General features: G+C 46.1%; 1 protein-coding gene across 1 annotated transcript in view; it reads left to right on the plus strand.

Annotated features, from left to right (window-relative positions):
- Nucleotides 1–217: 217 nt before the first annotated feature.
- The window catches only part of LOC104295048 (SET-binding protein-like), a 259088-nt gene continuing 238159 nt past the window's right edge, over nt 218–21146 (plus strand). Inside the window, 2 exon segments of the mRNA XM_009894750.1 lie at nt 218–339; nt 342–450. Of these exon segments, the coding sequence (XP_009893052.1) occupies nt 218–339; nt 342–450 (231 nt within the window).

Genomic DNA, 21146 nt, shown 5'->3' on the forward strand with positions numbered 1-21146 from the left:
ATACGTGCTAACTTCCTTTTTTTTGTTTTTTCTCCTTTCTCTTGACAGTGGCAGACTTGGTGTCTTCTGAGCTCCTTGCAGCCTCTGGGCAATCGGGACGTTGAATTTGGCGGACAGTTACCATTTATTTCCTGGGATTGTACCTGCTCTTGCTCTCCTCAACCCCTCCCGTGCTCCCCTTCCCTCTGATAAAACTCCAGGGCGTTGCGGTATTGCTATGGAGCCCAGGGAGACTTTGGGCAGCTCCCGGCAAAGGGGGGGTGAGGCAGACTTTCTGCCAGCTGCCATCACCTCCACGAAGCCTCCGCCTGCCTCTGGCTGTGCGGGGGGGACGATGCGACTCCCGAGATCAAAATCACCATCAAGCAATCTGGGGAGCAGAAGCTTTCCAGAGCTGGGAAAAATAGCAAAGCAGCTAAAGAAGAGGACAGATCACACTCCAAAAAGAAGGTAAGTCCTATTCTTTCTTGTATTTCCTCTTTCTCCTGAAAGCAAAGGGACAGGGCAGGATCAAACCTGCTCAAAGGGTTTGTGTCTGAGGCATAACCTTTGCAAGGTTTGCAAAGCCCCGCTTGGCTGCGGAGAAGGTAATACACGGTGGTATCACCCTGCACGGCCGCGTACACTGCAAGGATGATCTTGACCTACCCTTCAGATGAACCAATTTGGAAGGGATCAAAAGTTCAGCTGGGCATCTTCTATTTTTGTGTGTAATTGAGATTTAAGATTAATCATTACATGAGTGATAAATGAAGGACACCAGTTCTAAACTGCTTTGTGTCTAGGCGCTAATGCTCGAGCCTTTTGGCAGTTAAAGCTTTTGACTACATTTTTAAAATACAGGTATGTGCATGGAAAACAATTGAATCCATTCCTGTATACCAGGCGAAGGGCTCCATTATTCTTGATTACAGCATTGTGCTAGCAACACTATAGTTATGCTTCAGAAAATACTTCCATTATAAGTCTCATTTTCTTCTGGATGCGTATAATTTTCTTGAAATATCCTTCTGGAGAGAATTTTTTGGTACTTTAAGTTTGCATAAAAATTGATCTTTTGTTTTTATTTTTTTTCATTTAGTCAAGGAGAGGAAGAGGGAGAGGAAAAGAAAGAAAATCTTTGCTTTGTATGAGCTGTTTTCAGGAGCACTCTTTTGTTTTGTTGTTGGCTTGATTCCCTCCTAGTAATGTCCCCTACACTTACTCTTTAAAACAAATTTAGTTCAAGTGTTTTAAGCAGTGCTGGTGAGGGGAGGGACACCTGGTGATTACTCATGGTTTTTTGGGTGTAGTGGTGTTTTCTGTCCTAGACATTAGACAAAGGAGCTTTGCTTGGGTTGAATCTTTATCACAGTACAAATACTTCACCTCTGCCTCCTTAGTAACACATGGGCATCATTATGCGCTCAGACAGGAATCCAGATTTGATGAAAGACTCATGAGTATATCCAAAACCTGGACAAATTCATCTGGGATGTAGGTGTCAACTGATTAGAGCTTGGGGCATGACGGCTTTCCTGCTCATGCAGGTTGTGTCCTTTGCTGTGGAGAAGGTCCCCACTTCTCCCATACTGTATACGCTTGATGAATGCTCACAGGGCTACCTGAAGCCTTGAGGAGGCTAATTGCCAACGGCTCTCCCTGGAGACAGTCTCCTCAGCAAGCTGACTGAGACCAACGTTCTGATAACTCTAAATCACTTTTTGAAGCATCAGTGTTTCCCATTGACTCAAGGCAAAGCCCAGGGAGATTAACATTGCTCACTCTGAGAGTACTTGTCTTAGAAGATGAACTTGAAAAAAAACCCCAAAAATCAAGGTGATTTTTTTTTTCTCAGAATCCTACTAAATGGCATACCCTATGTGTATGAAAGAACCAGTGCTTTTTAGCACAGCAGAGGTTTGGCCCTATAATAAACTGAGAAGAGATTTTTCCCACCTATTGAGAAGGATGGGCTGTCATTTTAGCACTGAGCAATGTCTTATTTCCACTTCCCTTTCCACCCTGAATACTTGCAGATGTCTCAGGGGAACCAGTGGTTGTGTGAGACTATGCTCAGTGACAGCAAAGATGTCACAAGCAGTCCCTCCATGGCCATGCAGGGAAAGAAAAAAAAAGACAAAAACCAAGACTTGCAAACCACTGCCTACCGTGCGAGGACCATGGAGAATGCAACCGATTAGAAGTTGGAACTTTGATTTCTATTTATCACCTGGTCAGATGGATGTGGAAGGCATGGTTGTTCCTTCATGTGGCCATCCAAAAAGGTTAAATAAATAAAGCTAACTATAAGGAAACTACATGCAAAAAAAAACCCCAACAACAACAAAAAAAAGCACCTTGTAGTGTGGTTACACTCAGGGTGAGACTTTAATTGCAGAAAGATAAGGAATTTGAAAGAAGTGGATCATGGCCCAAATGTGGCTGCATCCAGCTTGTGCTTGTGCTGTGAGGTCCGATCTGACTGATGCCATGTCTGTGTGCAGGCTGGAAGTGATTTGGTAAAGCATTGGCCTAATCTGTCCATTAAAACCAAACAAAAAAACCCCAAAACAAAACAAAAAAAAACCAACAAAACCCAACCCCAGCAGGTGGATGCTCTGAGCAGATGGGGAGAGGGCTGCTGCACCGGCGCATCCATTAGCATAACACCCAACGGCTGCCGCGCGGCAGCCGCTCGGGTGATCTCAAGGGGTTTGATGCCTGGAGACCTGCAGCCTGCATCGCCACGATGCATCCCTGCAGCGGAAGGGATTTCACATGCAGCTTTCTCTTCATTCATGGCTTGCAGGACCAGGCCTTGGCTGTGAACATCTCGTATCAAGGGGTGATGAAAGGCACTGCAGGAAAGGGAGGTCAGAGGTTGGTGGGAGAAGGGTTCCAGTGCTGGCAGCGCAATTGCCTTTGTGGCTCATCCGTGTGTCTTATGCCAGTTACAGGGTTTTCTGGGGGAAGATAGTTAGGAGGAAAAAGCAAGTTGAAACTCGAATGGAGCTGAAGCTGTCTGGCCCACCTGTGGGCTTCCCTGGGAGAGAGGAGCGTGCAGGTACCTTCTGCATGTACTTGCAGAGCTGTTGAAAGCTGCGGTAGCGGTTAACAAAAAAAAAGCGATTGTCACATTTAACTGATTCTGGTGGTTTTGATATTTCAGAGTTAGGCTGTTTGATTGCCTGTTGCTTTAATCAGCACAAACTCCAGAAAAGCAGCTATCGGCAGCACGGAGCAATGCATTTAAGCCAGTGGGGCAGATCTTCAGCTGGCACCACTCCACTGTCCTTTGTGGATTTTTGCCAGGAGAGTTTGGCCTGATGTACACATTTTCTTTGTGTGTGGGAGCAGCATAATTATTTGAGTTTACCACCTCACTTAGGCATATATACAGGTCCCATACAACCATATATGAGGATGGAGAGCTGAGTGTGAGCCGAGCTTCAAGTGCCATGCCTGTGTTCCAGTGGCTGGGTGCAGTTGTCCTTCACCTCATGGAGTAGCACCTGAATTCATCTTTCCCTCTGAGGAGGAGCAAACTCTATCAGGACTTGAAAAAATCACTTGAATTTGTTGCATAATAATTTCAGCCACATCTCCAGTAGTCCCCAGTGCTTTGAAATACCACTTCAGCGTTCTTGCAGGAGTTTCAATACACACAGCACAGAGGGCAAGTAATGAAAACATGGAAGCAATTTAAGTAACAGCATGTGGGTACACAAAGGACTGGTAATGCTAGCAATGTAAAAAGGGGCTGTGAACTGGGGATACAGCATTTATTCAGTGGCCACTTAGGGAGGAAGAAGATATGCCTGTTCCTAAGCTTTCCACTGCTCTGCTAATTAGGCAATAGGGGCTGGTGCCTGATTTCTAAAGCTGTGGTCCAGGGAGCGGCAGTGATTAGAAGGGGCTCTGTGGAGAGCCACGCTGCTCGTGTGCCGAGGCCTGGGTTGTTGGGGTTTTTTTTGCCTTTGATTCCAGCTGCTACACTATATTAAAAGACGTAAACATATATTAAATACTTTCCTCATGTTGCTTTTCCGTGTGAGCAATCGCCCCGGGGATGTTATGCGATCATGAATGGGAGGGGAGGGAATCCAGGAGAGGATCTGGCTGGGTGCGGTTGCTGGTGCCCTGGAGCGGGGAGGGAGGCAAGGGGTGAGAGAGCATCAGCGTTGGGAACCTCTGCTCTGCCAGCTCGAATGCTTGGCTGCAACCCAACAGAGCTTTTGGGGTTTCTTTTAAGTCGTGGCCATGCCAAGTTTCACATCAGCTTCCCCTTCTTGAAAATAAAAGTGAAGGTAGTTTCCTAACCCCTTTCCTGGGGCTGCTCAGAAGGTGAATCGTAGCTTGGGCTGTCCGTGCAGCGATTGGAAAGTGCACAAACGTTCTGTAAGTGTTTGCTCTCATTTCAACCCTTTGGCGCCTGGGGATGGAGTGGGCTGAACCCTTGCCATGTCTAAATCCACAAATGGCTCCATTTCATTTAGTCTGATTGGAGAGGGAGGCAAGAAGAAAGCCAGGAGCCCAAAGGATGTCCTGCTGGCATGTTGGCAAGCCCTGCAGCCGCTGCTCTCCCACCTGCGGCAGGGTTGCTTGAGTCCAGCGTCCTCAGCATCACTAAAGGTACCTTTTTCTCCAGATAAGGAAACATGCTGTCAGCCTGGAAGGGCACTGAAAGCATGGCACCAAATGCAACAAAGCCATCCATCAGCATTCCTTGTCTGTCATGTAGCATTTAACAAGCCCCAGATGAGCAGTATTTCCCTGGTTTTGTTTTATTTCCTTTTTTTCCCCTTCCCTGCATTTGCTGCTCTGCCTATTTTGTTGTGTCTGCAAACACTTCATTTTCCACCCCCTTCTTTCTTTAGGCACGGCCTGACAAAGTTTCTTTGGAGCTTCCTTCATATGCATAATGTCCTGCTTCGGGGGATGTAAACTCCTTTTTTTTTTTTAATTACTATTGCACTCAGGTTTTTTTGAGAGCTTGGGATGGGTGCATGTATTTTATTGCTGAGAGGTAAGCAGCAGCAAGTCAATTGGAAGTTAAGCTTCCTTGTGTGCAGTCAGGGGAAACTCTATCCTTGGATTTTCTTGCTTTTTTTTTTTTTTTTTTTCCTTTGAGTTCCTGTAGCTATTTGCCATTTCTCCACAGGAAGCGGTTATAGCACTTTTTCCCTTGAAATTCAATTTATCTTCTTCCTTCCTCTGCCCCACACACGCAACTTTCTCCTGTGGTTTGCTTTTCCTCGAGGACTCGCTCATTCGCATGCTTTCCTCTTTGAGCCTCTCCTTCTTCCAGAAGACCATGAACACTTCCCCCCATCCTCCTTCCCCCTTCTTTGCATTGCTGACTGCACATTGCACTTTCCCTGCAGGTTCTCATGTGCATCCGCAGCTCTTGTAAGATTACCCCTGTGCCAAACTCCTCTCCCCGGTGATTTGTGTGCACGATCATCCAATCGCTCAGAGTACGTGCTTGTTCCTCTTTGCTAAGGTCATCCCCCTGCGAGATGTCCTCTGAGTCAGCTCTTCCTCTTGTGATCCCAAACGTGGCTCGGGGACTTGACATAAGTGCTTGCTCCCTCTGCTGCATGTGGTTTAGCAAGGAGGAGAAGGCACTTGTGCATTTGTGGTGGTACCTGCTTGGAGCGGCAGGCTTTGATTTACAGCTTCTTGTTTCCAAAGGGTGGAACCTCCATTGCCCCTTCAGCCTAGTCCTGTTTCTCCGCTGGTTTGGTCTCCACTCTTGCTTAGCAAAGCCTTGAGTCTCCTCTAAATGATGCTGGTGGCGGGTACCTGAGGCTTACTCCAGCAGTGTAGACCTCAGCCTCTGCCCAGGTTATGGAATAGTGGTAGAACCCCAGAAGTGCCAGAACAGTGAGGAAGTCCTCTTCTAGTTGTGTTTAAGATGAAGCTGGCATTGGAGCAGCTGAGAGACAACTTCAGAGCTGCTCTAACAGGCACGAGGCTCCTGGTGTTTTTACAGTTTTTCTACACAAACGTACGTGTGCAAAGCTACACAAACTCAGCTCTTTGATATTGATCCCACATTTGTTTTTGGTGAGGATTTCCTTCTACCACATTGTTGAAGGCACAAATTAAACAGCTGCAGTTTGGTGCCCTCCCACCACAACTACCTTAGGCTCCCTTCAAAAAAGAGAGCAGGCCTCTTGAGTCCCCATGTAGTCACCTGGAGGAGGCTGGTCCCTTCTGAAGAGGGACCCTATGAAGGTCCTCTATGATGATCCTGAAGACCTCCCCTGTGAAGAGCAGGGAGGGCTGGATCCTGGCTCTTACCCTTCCTTCTCCTCCTCCAAAGCCTGCTGGAGCAGTGTCTGCCTTGCATCGTGTCATGGATACCTTGTGACAGGAATAAGGTAGAGTTTCTCTTCCAGCTCAGTGCTCTGCCTGAGACAGCTGATGCTCATCCCTCACTGTCTGTCTGCTCCCAAAGAATTGTGAAATTTTTTTTTTTTTGCACATAGTCGAGTATTTCTTACAGAAGCAAAAGTCTGGCAGCAAAGGGGTGGGCTGGGGAAATCTAAGCAGGCATTTACTGCTCAGTGCAGAGTGCCAAATGAGGAAGAGTCACTGTATTTGATTAGCTGCCATATGACCAGGGCTTGTGGATGCCGCCCGTGTTGAGGACAGGTTTTGGTTTCCAGCAGTTACTCCCACGGCCGAGTTTCGATGGCCCTCTGTGACATTTCCTTGTTTGTTTGTGCTGTGCCTCTCTTTTCAAATTGTGACAACATGTCCTCAGTGCTTGTTCTGGGGTTGAGAAAATGCTGCAGGGAAGCAACTGGGACCAGTGCAGGAAACCTGGGCGTCCAGCTGGAGATCCTGCAGTCCCCACCATGAAACCGCAGGAGGGGACGGGTGCTGCTCCCGGCAGCCTCGTAAAGTCTTGGCCAAGTCAGTGCATGCTGGTTGTGTTTCAAAAGCACTGTGGCCTCCAGGCTAACAGAGATGTGCTGGAGACGCAACGCGCTGGCCTGTGCACCCAGAGCTGCAAACCTCTGTACTGGTTGTGTCTTCATTTGCAGAGGTTTTGGGATGCACAGGGGTGTCAGTCCTTCATATACACGCTCACATCCCTCTGGCATCAACTTTTGCATGCAGCACTCCCTCTCCTCTCCTTCCAGGCATGTCTGACCACAGATACCTTCTGATTTACCTCCAGCTTTTTCATCTTCAGTTCCTTTTTCACACACACATGCACACCCAGCTAGCTTCCACAGGTCAGGTCTAATTCTTTACATTCTTCATTCCCAGCCAGGCTTCTCGCTGCCCACATTCCCCTGCGTGGTCAGTGGGACTGCATGGTGGACTAGTCTTGAGTTTATTTGAATGGAAAGTGGAGCTTCACCTGGTGCCCTCAGTTTGTCTTTTTTCTTCTTTTTCCAAGAGCACCAAAACTTGTAAAAGTTGGTTTCTGACCACTTTCCTCTTATGTGGCTTCTCTGGTGTCTAACGCTGAGTGAACTTTCTGGCCAAATCCTCTTTGGCAGCCCCTGAGGGGTTCCTTTCTTCTGGCCAGTGAACAATTTGAACAAAACTTTTTTGAATATCATATCTCAAAGATTTCCATTCTTACATTTAATTTGATCAAAAATGGTCAAAATATTCCTAAAACACAGAGAAGAGGATCATGCAAGCAGGCAAGGAGTTTGTGTGTGCATTCACATACACACACAGTACGATCACATTAGCCTTGTTTCCTTAGGAAACCAATCTAAAAATACCCAGAGTAAACATGCATTGTTTTGCTTTTTAATGTTGTGGCTATTCCAACTCTTGAACCTTAAAATGATTCCATTTGATACGTGACCCCCGAGGACAAGTCCGGTTAGCTGTGTTTTCGTAAGAGTGTTATTTTCCATTTCTTGCCATGACCTCTAACGTGAATTAGACCAGTGGCTGTTGGCTCCTTCATTTCAGGACATGAAGTGCTATTTCTACATCGTGACTATATTTGGACTCTGAGCTGCAGGCAGTTGCTATCAGGAGAGGGATTCTCAAGCCATAATGCGTGCACCAGTAGCAGGACACTGCTTCCAAGTGGGATGGTCAGCCTGGAAAAAACTCTACTTCTCCAAGGTGGTATCAAGCAAAACACTTTGTTATTATCTTCTTTTTTTTTTTTTTTCCTTTTTCTGGAGCTCTGGGCCAGCAGTGAAAGGGACAGAGGAAGTGCTAAGGTGTCTTACTACAGAAATGAGGTTGCATATTTGAGATGTGGTTTGAACCATGGCCACTGTGGAAGATAGCATTGCTGAAGGTGTGTACATTCAAGATGGACAGTCAACTGCAGCTGTGTTTTCAGAACTAAGCATGTCTCTACCAAGCTCACTTTAAGATGGTGCCTCATGTTCCTATTGTACATCAACATCTACTGCTGGCAGGTCCTGTATGAAGGCATCAGGAGAGCCTGTCCACCTGCAAGAAGTTCACAAGCTCTGTAGAAATAAAAGGAGGAGAAATGAAATCATCTTGTCTCTTCGTACATTATGTGAAATAGAGTAACGAGATTAAGTGACTCACTGAAGGAACCTGTCGCAGGCCAGGGTAATGCTCAGGCCTTTTTCATTGAGCTGTTGTTGCTTAACCATGACACAACTGAGTCTCCCAGGTGGTAGCTTGATCCTCAAGCTTTGGGTGCACAGCCGTTCTGGAAGCCAGTCCTCTTCTACCTGTCATTGAAACTGGTGAATTTGTTTAAAAATTAACAACTGTCTGCGTCTTCACTGCTACCTTTAAAATTTATCTCAAAGAGGAGTTAGGGCTTGCAAAAATAAGGGGGATGGAGTTCTGGGGCCAGAGTGCAATTAGTCGATCTAATGCTCTTAATAGTCCCTTCTGGTCCGTAAACCCTAAAATGTGGTAAGAGTCAAATGAGGAATATTTACTGGAGTACTTATTATCTTCTCATCAGTTTCTCATGGCTCTCTGTCTCACCTGGGTGGCAAGGTTTGTAGAGAGAGATGGTATCTTTTATTGACATCGGTGTTACAACAACCCTACCACTATAAACCTGGGTGGTTCATTGAGGAATTTCAGCACTTCACAGCATTGTAGCTTCATGTGAGCTGCTCTCCATCTGCACGGCTGAAAGATGAGAATCGGCCCGGAGGGGATTTGCGGGTAATTTTTCCTTGCCCAATGCTCTCAGGAGGAATGTGGTGGCACAAGCAAATGAGCCAGAGGCCACAGCCCCGTTGTTCTTCTCACTGATGGCTCTGACCAGGAGAAGGCTGAGCAGTGGACGCTCGGCGGTGTCACCACCAATTATGCCCTTGCTTCACCATGGGGCAATGTTGCTGTTTCCCCACCTGGTGCTTCTGTGAAAAGGCACTTCTGTAACGTGCTTGGCAAGCATTTCCCAGGAGGTTACGTAGGAAATAGTTTCCTCATACCTTCAAGGTAGAGCCTACACTGTAATTTCTAAATGGACTTTTTTCTCAGTAGTCTCCCCTGCGCCCCAGTAAGTGCTAAAATACTGTGCTAGCCTGGGTAGCTTCACCTAAATTTTACTTCCTGTATTCCCAGGTGGGTAATTTGATGCAAACTCACCCGTAAGACTAACTAAAATAGACCTGAGGCAGATATTTTTCCACTGGGGAGCAGCAGCCTTAACAGGGGCCTGATCAGCCCTTATTTCTGCCTGCCACCAAAGTCTTTTCAGCTGCAGGTACAGCCTCTACATCATTATCCTGCCTAAACTGTGTTAGCGGGGAGCTTGGAGGCACTTGTTTTGTTGCACCTTCCACTAGGAACTGATGGTACTGGACTGATGATGTGTTTTACTTATACCCCATGTATGTGCAGGTTAGGTGGGGATAATTAATTTGTCTCACCTAATTTGTGACGTTACATTCACCAGCACTCAGCTGAGTACTCTTCTCAAAGACAGCCTCTCGCTTTCCATGGGATACTTTTCTTCAATAATTTATGTAATCATTAGGATGAATTCCCTCCAGCCTTTTCTCTCTCTTGTCTTAATTCCATTGCATTACTTGTAATTATATTCCTGATTTGAAGGAGAGGTGGGAGGGAAAGCCTGGTTCCTTCTGTGACTGCAGCACAGCAATCGCCAAGAGGAACTTGGAAGACTGTGATGGGGAGGGATCGATGTGTCCTTAGGTCATTGAGTCTGGGCGTGGGCAGGAGCTGCTATTAGTCACTTGGGGACAGCAACTGCCAGCGTGCTTCATGGGAATTTGCGAAGCACGGGCCAGCTCTGCAGGAGGGCAGCACATCCTTTGCTGCTCCCTGAGCTTAGGTTGGCAGACATGGTGCATAACCAAGTCATGCTTCGTCCTTGGAGACAACTTGGGCATTTGGGATGTGGAGCCCTTGGGTCTGTTTGGTGCACCCTTGAAAAGAGTGGGAATTTGTCTGTTGATGTCATCTAGAGGGAAGAGGAGGGTGTAAAGAAAAGGGAGGGCAGGTTCTGATGGACAGCCAGACCCTTAACCTGAAGCACTGGAGTGCAATAGAAGGACTCAGTGACTTACCCTTGGATTTCTGCATCTGCAGGTGTTCATATTACTGATGTGTACATAAGACTTTGGTAAAGTACGACAGTTGCTAATTACTGTCTAAAGAAGCCTTTTGCTACTACGTTGTGAATTTGGCCGCTGAACTTCACTTCCACCTGTGAAGATGTTGGTGTGGGGGATTGTTCTGAGGTGCTGAAAAAGTGGGATGGAAACACAGAGAAACCCTATCATTTTTCAGTCTATCTGGCCTGACTTAAGCTAATAAAACTTAGCATGAGCCTGTGGGGTAGAGAAGCTGCATGCTGGAGATATAAGTCGAGTCAGTCCATCTTGGCCACATGGTTTAATAGGCCTCTGTGAAATCCCTGGGTCAGAGGCCAGCCACCATGCCCATCTTTGTCACATCTCGGTGATGTGTATCCTGGCAGGTTTTTCTTTTTTGTTCCCTCCCCAGCATGGAAAGAACCATCTGCCGGGCTGGCTTTCAGAAGAATTTCGAAAAATACCAATTTCCTTTTGTTGAGAGAAGGGGGGTGGGGGGGATGGGGACAGAAGGGGGAAAGAGAGCCTGACCTAAAACCAAGCCAGTATTTGCGGGGGTTTTAGAATAGCTCGTATTGTGTTTCCTGCTCCCTAAGGAAGGGTTGTCCTCTTTCTTCTTTTCTCTTTGATTCGATTCCCTGCCACTCTGCGAGCAAGTCAGAAGCTGCAGCTGCTGCTGTCAGCTGGGAAGGGAGTCCCCTTGTTTAAAACCCATGTGTTAATCCCTGGTTAGAAAAAGTCGAAATGCTTTATGCTCCCCTTATAGTCCCCTTTGCTTCTGCTTGTCTGCAGCTTTGCTGCCTGCCCACCGTCCTTGCCCCTTGCATGAAAACACAGTTAGAGGTTGACCCCACACAGCCTCAACAAAGAGCACAGGTAGGGTAAAGGTCCATAAATATATAAACCCAAAGAGTGGACAAAGTGACCGAATCTAGTTTTTGAGAGTGGGGAAGGAGACAGAAAGGATGTCAAGTGTGTTGTGAGGTCTGGGGAAAAATAATGGGGGACTTTGCAAGTAAGGGGAGCTGGTTTTGTTGTGGCTGATGGACACAGATGGGTAGAAATGTTTGCTCACAGGGGCTGTGCTTTGTTCCCAAAGAAAAGCTGGCAGCCCAGTGGGAGAAGATTTTAAACAGTGAGGTAAGGAGAAAGGAGGATTTGGGGTCTGCCAGATGGAGATGGCCATATAGGCAGTGCTGGAGAGCGTCTGATGGGTAAATCAGGGGCCTGAGGGACTCAGAAAGTTTATCATCAGGTGTGAGGCCACAACATTGAAGGTGAATGTAAAGAGTGGCCTGAGGTTGAAAGAGGAGAGAAGGAAAGATTTTTGCTTTTGACCATGGCTTTTTCTCAATAATGCTGTTCTATCTTTCCTAGTGGAACAAGAAAATGAATCACCACAGAGACACGGAGAAAGGAGTTAGATGATTGATGGTATGGATAGAAAATTGAAGACAGTGCCCTATAACTGTTGTATCTGAACACTACCAAAGAGTGTAGTTTTCAGCACTTTCCTAAGGTCCTCCTCATTTTGCAAGTGGAAAACTGAGGCAGACAGAGGTGTCTCACCCAGGGCCTCCAGAGAAGGCATCTTACTTTCCGCTGTTCCAACTGCCCTGAACCCACCCCTGCAGCTTGGTGCATCCATCAGACTCTCACCACCACCCAGCTCTCCCCATCCATGGGTTGCAACAAACAACCGGGGTCCCTGGGGGTCTTTTCTGCCACCTTCTCCCAGATGTGGTGGTGGGGCAGACCATGCACCACCATGGCATCTCATGGCATGGAGTGGGCTGGCAGGTGGCCCAAAGCTCTTGTGCACAGGTTCCTTCCCAGCAGATTACCCACAAACTCTGCTCCCTATTTTGGGTGGTGGGAAGGAGCCAGTAGCTGTTGTCTGTCCCGTCCCCCCCCCCTGTCACAGCTCTCCCGACCGCGCGGCACTTGGGGGGGCTGGCAGTCAGAGAGAGAGGGAGGGAAAACTCTTTTGTTTGTTCAAGTAATTTAGGTCTTAGATGTTTAAAAAAAAGGCAAAAAAAAACCCTGTAAAACTTGATCAGCGCTGGTAAAGGTATGCTCCTGGCACATAAAAATATCTCAATAGCAGAGGGAACAAACTGCAACAAAGAAATGTGGATTTAAGCATTTTGGTTTTATTTCTCAGGTTTGTCAGGAGAGATGTGATTCATTAAAAAAAAACAAACAACCACCCAATAACAAAAAAAACCCTAAAAGTCAAATCTCTTTCTGACCTTCATAGACATCTCTGCATCCCGGCGCTGCCTTTAGTTGTGAAGGACTAAAAGCGAAGTCTCCATCGATTCCCGGGTGTTGCTGCTGGGTGTTTGCTTTGTGTCTGCTCCTCTTTGCTGGGCTCTCCTCTTCAGCAGAGCAGAGTTGCTGGTTTTTGCAGCTAATGAGTTTCGCTTGCTGCTTTATACGTGCTAGCATATTGCCTTTGGAGTCAAGACTTTCTACTTCATGTATGCTAACACATTGCCTTTGGTGTCTAGATTGCAGCTCTCCTATGCATCCCTGTTCCCCACCATTTCCTTTAGACATCTTGTTTTGTTTTGTTTTTTTTTTAACATGGGAATGGAAAATCAAAGAAAATAGTAACATTTTTCTGTCCAGTTGGGTTCAGTAAAACTCGACTTTAAACCTCATTGAGGGGCCTAAACTAAGTAGAAAGTGTCTGCTTTGTGATGGGCTTTGCTGTTGAAACCCTTGTGTTTCAACTGTGTGAAAGTTGTGGAAAAATGCACGTGGGATAGGCAGAATTTAATGTTTTTTGTGGGTTTTGTGTTTTTTTTTTTTTTTTTTTAAGGTAGAGAATAGGGTAATGGTGTGAAAGAATGAATTAGTTATGGCAAATCTTATTAGTGTCCATTGTAAGCAGAGAAGCAGAGACATATGGGAGCACTTGCAAAATTATTCCTTGTTTATTCAGCTTCGTAACCAAAGCAAATTTTTTTGCATAGTGTCATTTATTTGGCAACTGGAGGGGTGTGGAAGGTGTGTGTATATGTAGCAAAAAGGGAGGAAGGGGGAACACAGTATTGGTATTCCATTAAAACTGATGCTCAGTGCTTTGTTTGTCAGGTTTTGGCAAGGCTTTTTGCTTTGAAAGCCATTCAGAGAGGATCGGAGCAGATGGCAGGGAGATCCTGTTTGTGTTATTTTTGGACATTCCCATTGAAAGTCTCAGATTGTTGTCCTTTTTCCCCCCTTCCCCCACTCGTGTATGTTTTTCTTTCTTCCTTCCTTTCCCCTTTCCTTCTTGAGAACGTGGTTTGGTTTTTTTTTTTTTTTGAAAAAAGCACATATTGTTAATAATACAACATCACCTAAAAGTCGAGTGTGTTTCTGATGCACCAAGCTGTGGATATTTTATTTCCATCTGCCTAGATTTGGGAAAAGTTGCAGAGGGGACTGTCTCCTCCTGAAGCGGTACGAGCGGTGTTGGGAGGGCAAGGTGGGAAGGGATGGGAAGCCACACTACCATTTTGGTGGGTTCAGCTCAATAGCAGCACATTTTCCTGATAGATCAGCAGCTGTATTAAGCCCAGGCAGCAAGTTTAGATAGAGGGTCTCTGATAAAACAACTTTAGTGACTTGTATGACACGTGCTCGTGACCTCCGTATTTTAAAAGCCCTTGTGGTGGAGTGGGGCAGCTGTAGATAAACTGGAAAACTGAACTATGGTGGTCTTTCCATGTCACTGGTGAGATTCATTGGTCTTAGGTGGCCTGGAAGGCTTTTGTTCTGCCATCATCTGTGCCCAGATTGTGCTGGGAAGAGAGAACTTCAGTGCCTTGCATTCCTGATATAAGGAGTTTTCCCAAGCAGTAATTTAGCTTCAGATAACACCACTGGAAATGTCTGCAGTGCATTTCATGTGGAAGTCTTCACCAAAACCCTTCACAACCTTTGTGCAGGCAATCCAGCAAAGCTGAGCCTGGTCCAATCAGTTAAAGCACTTGCCTAGCCCAGGTCTATCAGCAAGGATGTGCACGCACAGAGAAGATGGGAGGTCTTGGCTAGAGCTGGTATCCAAAAGTTCAGGTGATTCACCCAAAGCTCATCCAGATGATTAAGTGTCTTAAGCTAAGCTGGAAATCTCTAGGAAACAAGCTTTCTCATGCTTGTTTTGTCAGTAGTTATTCCCAGATAGAAGCAGATACTTAAATACTCAAATCTTTACATCAGCTGATATTAGAGGTGCTTTTGCACAACAAAATGGCCTACATGGACATTAAGTGTTGGCCTGGAAAAGTGAACAAATGAACTTTACAGGTTTTAGTTTAACTATGTTAACTCTTTAAGTTACTTTGGTGCAAGTTTTGTTTGAGTTCGAGGTGATGATTCATGTTGGTTTTTAGATTGCCTGAACCTGTATACCCACATCCTCAATTATTATTTTTTTTAAGTGGGTGTATGGAGGGAACCCACTTCAGACACTCTCATTTCATTCTTAATTGACTGAAAGCTCACAAGTCTTTTACTTGCATTGAAGCACCTGAGTTTCAACGCTACGGCAGCAAGAGACATCTGCTCAGATGGTAGCGAGTGACCCAGGATGTGTGAAGTGGTGTCACTTGAAGTGCATTTCGCTGGCTAGAATAACCAATGGAAGGGGAAAAAAAAAAACCAAAACCAAATCTCACCTTCCTTTTGCTGTTACCTCTTGCTAGACGATGAACAACCTTTTGGCAGGATTTTTGCTCTGCAGTGCTGACTTTTACGTCTGCCTTATTAAAGTTTGGCAGCTTGTTCTTGTTACCTACTGGACAAGCCTTCTGCTCGGAGGACCTTCCCCCACTCCTGGGGCGGCACGGCTGCTCTGCCCGGTGAGGGTTTCCCTTTGAGAGCTTCCAGCAAAAAGGGCTTTCCTGGCCTGGCATGTTGAGAAAGGAGCCAAGCAACAGTCTCAGCCTAGACAAAAGGCAAACTCGACCTACTATTTATGTAGTTACTTAAACATGATTTAGCCTAAATAATGCACACTGTGACTTGGCTGGGGGAGAGGGGGAAGGGGAGGAGAGGGACTTGTTTCTAATGAGCCAGGAGACAGCACAATTAATTACATATGAAGGACAGATAACAGACAGCAAACTGTCTACAGTAGAGAGAAACAAAATACCAATGTGAACAATTAAAGCGTCCACGTGACGGAAGGGTCAGCGATTTCTCATAGAGCGGGCGGCTGGGCACGGCCCCAGGAGAGCCGCGATGGATGCTCGGCTGAGCGGCCAGCCGGGGGGGAGGCCGGGCGGGCACGGGCTTTAGGGGTCCTCTGCCATCAAAGTCAAGCCTGGCGCTTCTGAGGCTGACAGGCTGCGCTCTGGGCATTATTTTCATCACATGCGCTTTTGACAGTGGAACTGTTAACTACTAATCTTGGTGACACGCGAGACAGGGAGGAGAGCGGTCGAGGTGGGAGAAGAAGAGCAAAGGCTCTGCGGGCAATTAGGTACCTGCCTCAGGATGCTGCTGGCCACATGGAGGAGAGCCGAGGTGACAGAGGCCTTCCTTCCCTCTTTCTTGCTTTTTTTTGTTTTGTTTTGGTTTTTTTCTGTTTTAATGTGTTAATTTTCCTCATCGTCTTCCAGAGGTGGAAGCGCAAATCTCAGCTGCTGGTATACTGAATTCTTTGAGAAGCGTGGTCAGAGATTTGCACCCTTTCTGCACCCTCCCCCCAAAATTTCAATACTGGAGTCTGGCATAAGCTATCCCCCCCATCCCTTTCATTCTCCCTGCCAGCCCAGCCCTCAGTCAGCCCTTGGCTGTAAAGATTTGAAGGTAAAGGCCGATGGATTAGCCTAGGGAAGGGCCAAAGGTTAAATGAGCGGGGCTAGCAGCATGCAAAGGGCTACGATTGAAATATTTGCTGAATGCTGACAGGCAGCAGAATAGAGGCAGACAAGTGGCAAATTCCTGTTTTCTCCTCTAATTGAGAAAATATTTTGAGAGGTATTCAGGCAGGCTGCAAATCGAGACTGGGAAAGTCAGCCAGCTGGGGAGAGGAAGGAGGGGAGGACTTCAGTGGAAACACCATTCCCGCTAAACCTGTTTCCAAAACCTTTGCACTTAAGCCCATGGAAATCCCTGGAGCCTGGTGCTTATATTTTGCTCGGTCATTTTTCCTATCCAACTGCAGCATCAGAATACTCCCCTTCTGAACTCAAAATGTCTCCCAGACAGAATTTGACCCATTCCTGATGTTTTTGCAGCCACAGAAGGGTTGTTTTGCAAGTCTAGCTTCTTGCGTGGAGATGCTATCATGAAAAATCTGGGTGTTGTGAGGATCCAGCTATCATCTGCTGGTCAGGAGGTGAATGAACTGTTTCAGTGCACGATGTGGATGAGATTTGATAGTGTGTTGGTAAAACATGACAATTACTCAACCCTCGAGCACATCCCTTGTCGTGTGTGTAATACTCAGCTGTGTTTCAAGTCCGACAGATGTGTGACACCCACGTGCCCAGGCAGGGCTGTTACAGTCACTGTGAAAGCGAAGGGAGAGAAATGGTGTTTGGTGCATCACAGGGTGGCTGCACTGAGCTCTGCCTTGGCCCGTCCCTCCAGCATCCCTTGCTTGTGTTGGATGTGGGTAGGAGGCTCCAGTGGCACTTGGGAGAACGAAATTCCAGGCTGATGTGACCAAAAGCAGTTAGCTGGCCTTTCACAGCCTGACATCTTCTTCCAAAGGGCGATTTAATCCTGCACATCCCCTCTGCCCCGAGCCTTCTGCCTCCCCCCTCCCAAAATGCTCCTGCTAAAGCTGATAATGCACTGAAAAGGTTTCAATTAACGTAATTTCCTTCTTACTAAGAAATCTGTGGTTAGTTAAGGAGCTGGGGAGAAGGGGAAGAAAGATGTAAAAAGAAGCAGTTCCTTGAGCCAAAAGGCAGCACGAGGGTCAGTGGAGTTTACATTTGCCTCTATATGCTCATGTCATAAAACTCAGACACTGGCTTATAAAATGTTTTCTGGAGAATGCCATAGCTGCAGCAGAGGAAGGTTTTGGCAGGGGTATATCCGATTTGTGGCCAGCAAGTAGTGTTGTGTTTGAGCCCTCAAAGTCTTATGTGCTTCTTAAAGATACCCAAGAGGCAGTCGGGAGATTTTTTTTATAGTCAATGTGAGCTTGCTTAAAGCTTCAGCTTTTATCAGCAGGTCCAAAACTTTGTTGTTAAGCAAAGGGCAAGAGAGCTTGCCTTGCTTTGTGGATCATGTTCAAGTGGGACATGCTGAGGTCCACCAGGGTTCCCTTCTGCTGGCTTTGCCTTACAGCTGGCCCTGGAAAGTGAATGATCGGGTTGGGATGTGATACGCCTGCTCCCTGAGTAAAGCAAGGGACAACCCTTTTCTTAGGCGCACAGCCACAAAGTGGCTGGTATGTTGGGCTGTTTGGTGCTGCAGATTTGTGCCTTGAATCAGGAGTCCTTCATTAGGAGCCCTGTGACGGGAGTAGGCAGCATGTCCATCAACTTACAGTGGGAAAACTGGGGCACTAACAAGCCTCCTCTCTGCTCTGTATCAACAAGAGCTGAAAGTGAAGCCCCTCAGCTCATTCAGTCACTAAACCATCCTCCTGCCTTTAAATCACGGGTCTGTCTTGACCTTCCCGTACCCCCCTCAGTTACTGCCTGGGTTGCACAAGTGAGAACAAAGTGACACTTGTTTGCCTCATCCAAAGAGCTCACTCAAGCAGGTGATTGTCTTGCCTCCTTTTTCAGTCCCAAAACAAAGTGTTGAAAGTCTTGTCCTGGGATGTAAAACATCCCATGTATTCCCTCGGGACTGGATTTTTGCTTTCTGAGTGCAAGTGGCACTGAAAGGAAAAGAGGTCAAAACTGCAGGATATGGGGAATAATTCCCAGGTGTTGAAATTAGGAGAGAGATGTAAGCACTCGTCATCTGTGCTCCTCACAGGGCAGGGAGCAAGGGAGCTTTAACGGCTTTAGCTGCAATTGCTAAAAAGCTGATGCTTCACTTGCAACCCTGCCAGAAAAAACTGAGCGAGAGGATGAGAAGTCAATCAAAGTCAGTTAATAAACCCCTCAGTGTTTATTTGGCTTGGGGATGTCGAGAGGTGAACGGATTTGAGACCAACACAAAACCATGTCTTGCAGAAAAGACCATGATTCTCAGCCATGAACTGCTGTTCACCTCCAAAAGGGAAGTTTCTCCCTTCTGTGCTCAGCAAGGGAGGTTTAGTTTTAGCTAATCATTAATATTTTCAGCACATGTGCTGCATCATGTTTGCATGAAAGTTTGGGGCTTAAACTCCAAAGGGGTTTGGACCTCAAAACCCAGGGGCATCCAGTATGCAAGCCAAGGAATTGGAAACATGGATCTTGTGTTTTAAATGAAAATATCAAGCCATTAAACTTCTTCTGTTTTGATCTCCCTCTCTGCAAATAAGGGATGTGACAGCACACGTCATCTTTTATGATAAGGGAGGTAGTTCCTAAGGTCTACAAAGCATTTTGAGCCCCAACGTGAAACCTAAGTGTGGTTTCCTTTTATTTGGCCTGCTCTGGTTTCTAGTCAAAATGAGAGAAATATAAAAAGATCCTGAGTCAGTGATGCTTTTGGTTTTTGTTTGAATTTGAAGCCCCAAAAATGAAAGGGGAGGGGTGGGGGGGAGCGAGGCAGGAAATATAAACTGAAACTAAAAGATAGACTTGAAGAAGCCCAAGAGAAATGGAAACTCTGAGCTTCGCTGGGCTATCTTCAGCTGTAATGATCTGAAGGTTGAGCTCCCCCCATAGTGGGAAATCATACTTTTTCACATAACAAAAAGAGAAGACCTTCCCTCAGGAGACTAATGAGTTTGGTCACCTCAAAAGTTTTAGTTTCTAAAATAATACCCACAGTATCGACCTCTTTTAGCAGAGGGGTTTTTTTTGTGGTGAGAGCTGGACTGCTTTGGATATCAGTTTTCAGGGGAAACTGAGGCTCACAGCTGTAACCTGAGTTGCCACAGGTTATTCATACATGACATTGCTATTCCAAAAAGCTTAAATTTTACAATTTCCAGGCTACTGCTTTATTCTCCAGGCCATAATGTTTCTCCAGGATCTTCTACTCAGTTGCTCAGGATTTTATGTTGAGAAGAACCAGTTTCTGACCAGAAGTTTAGAAATTTGTCCTGTTCACAAAGCAAATTTATGTTGTTGGGGTTTTTTTTGTTTTTTTTTTTTTGTTTTTTTTCTCCCTGCATGTGTTTTCTCATTCTCAGTGGCTCATTTCTCTGGAAGAGGTTAAAAGAGCCTCCTGTCAGCCCTGTGACACAGAGTTTTCAGCGAAAAAAATGACCAAAACCAAGTCTGGGTAAATGTCTTATTTGGGTGTTTGTAATCTGACTCAGCAGCCCAGACCTTGATTTTTATCTTTTCAAGTGGGTGGGTAGGAGGGATGGGTGATAACAGTTCAAAGCAACTCAGTTCCTAGCATCTGGGGCTGAAAGGAGGGATGGTATTTTACAGTAAGGGCTGTCAACATTGTGATATTATTAATTCAGTTGCTTGTCCCATTGCTGTAACACTTTGCGAGTGGGATAGCAGCTCAGTTCGTTCCTGTTTCCTACAGGACACATATAGGTGTATTTCATCCTTCCCCCACTAACTTTATTTGTTATACCTCAGACACATATGATGGGCGAATGTAGATGATAGTGAGCATCCAATGTTAAAAACATGGTGAAGTAGCATGGGTGGGAGTTGAAGGAAAGGAAAAGTTTGGTCAAGTTTGATAAGTTTGGTTGGAAAGATCTTGCTCAGACTTTGAATGAAAAGAAAGTTGTCCTTGCCTTCCCAAAAAATGTAATTCTTTTGTCAAAGAATGAAAATGCACAGAAATTGGAGTGTTTTTCAGGCTTCTGGCATTCACAGAAAAATCTAAGTTGTATTCAGGGAATTTAAATGAAAATAAACATGCTTTTTTGGCCACATTTGGATAGAAAGGAGACATCATTGGGCTTTTTTTTCTTTAGCCTTGCTAAAACATTTGTCCCAGTCTTTTGTGTAGGCCCCCTTTAGGTACTGCCCAGAGTCTTCTCTTCTCCAGGCTGAACAGCCCCAGCTCTCTCAGCTTCTCCTCACAGAGGAGGTGCTCCAGCCCTCAGATCATTTTTGTGTCCCTCCTCTGGACACACTTCAACAGGTCCATGTCTTACCTGTACGGAAGGCTCCAGATGTGGATGCAGTAATTTCAGCTGGTATGGGGAGCTGGGGAAGGGAAATGGCTTTAAAATGCCCCTAAGGGGGTAAAACTGCCATCTAAGATAAGCATTGCAGCCTCGCACCAGCATCCATCTACTTCACGGCTGGGAGATGTGGGACTCTTAGAGTGGAGGGACTCTGTTCTTCACACTGCATCCACACCTTTGGTGTTTCATACTAGGGGTCTGGGTGGGCTTCCTTGGACAATGAGTGACAAAATCCCTCTGCTATAGTCCCCAAGTGTGTTCCCCCTCTTTCCAGCATGGTTAAATATGCTGCAGCACTGGGAAAGCTCCTTTTTAAAGGTGACAAAAGTCCTTTGGTTTTTGTGAGGCCAAGATGGGCAAACACAATACCCTGAGTTTCACTTCTAGTGATC

The sequence above is a fragment of the Charadrius vociferus genome, unplaced genomic scaffold (assembly GCF_000708025.1).
Source record: "Charadrius vociferus isolate BGI_N301 unplaced genomic scaffold, ASM70802v2 scaffold151, whole genome shotgun sequence".
Classification (NCBI taxonomy): domain Eukaryota; kingdom Metazoa; phylum Chordata; class Aves; order Charadriiformes; family Charadriidae; genus Charadrius; species Charadrius vociferus.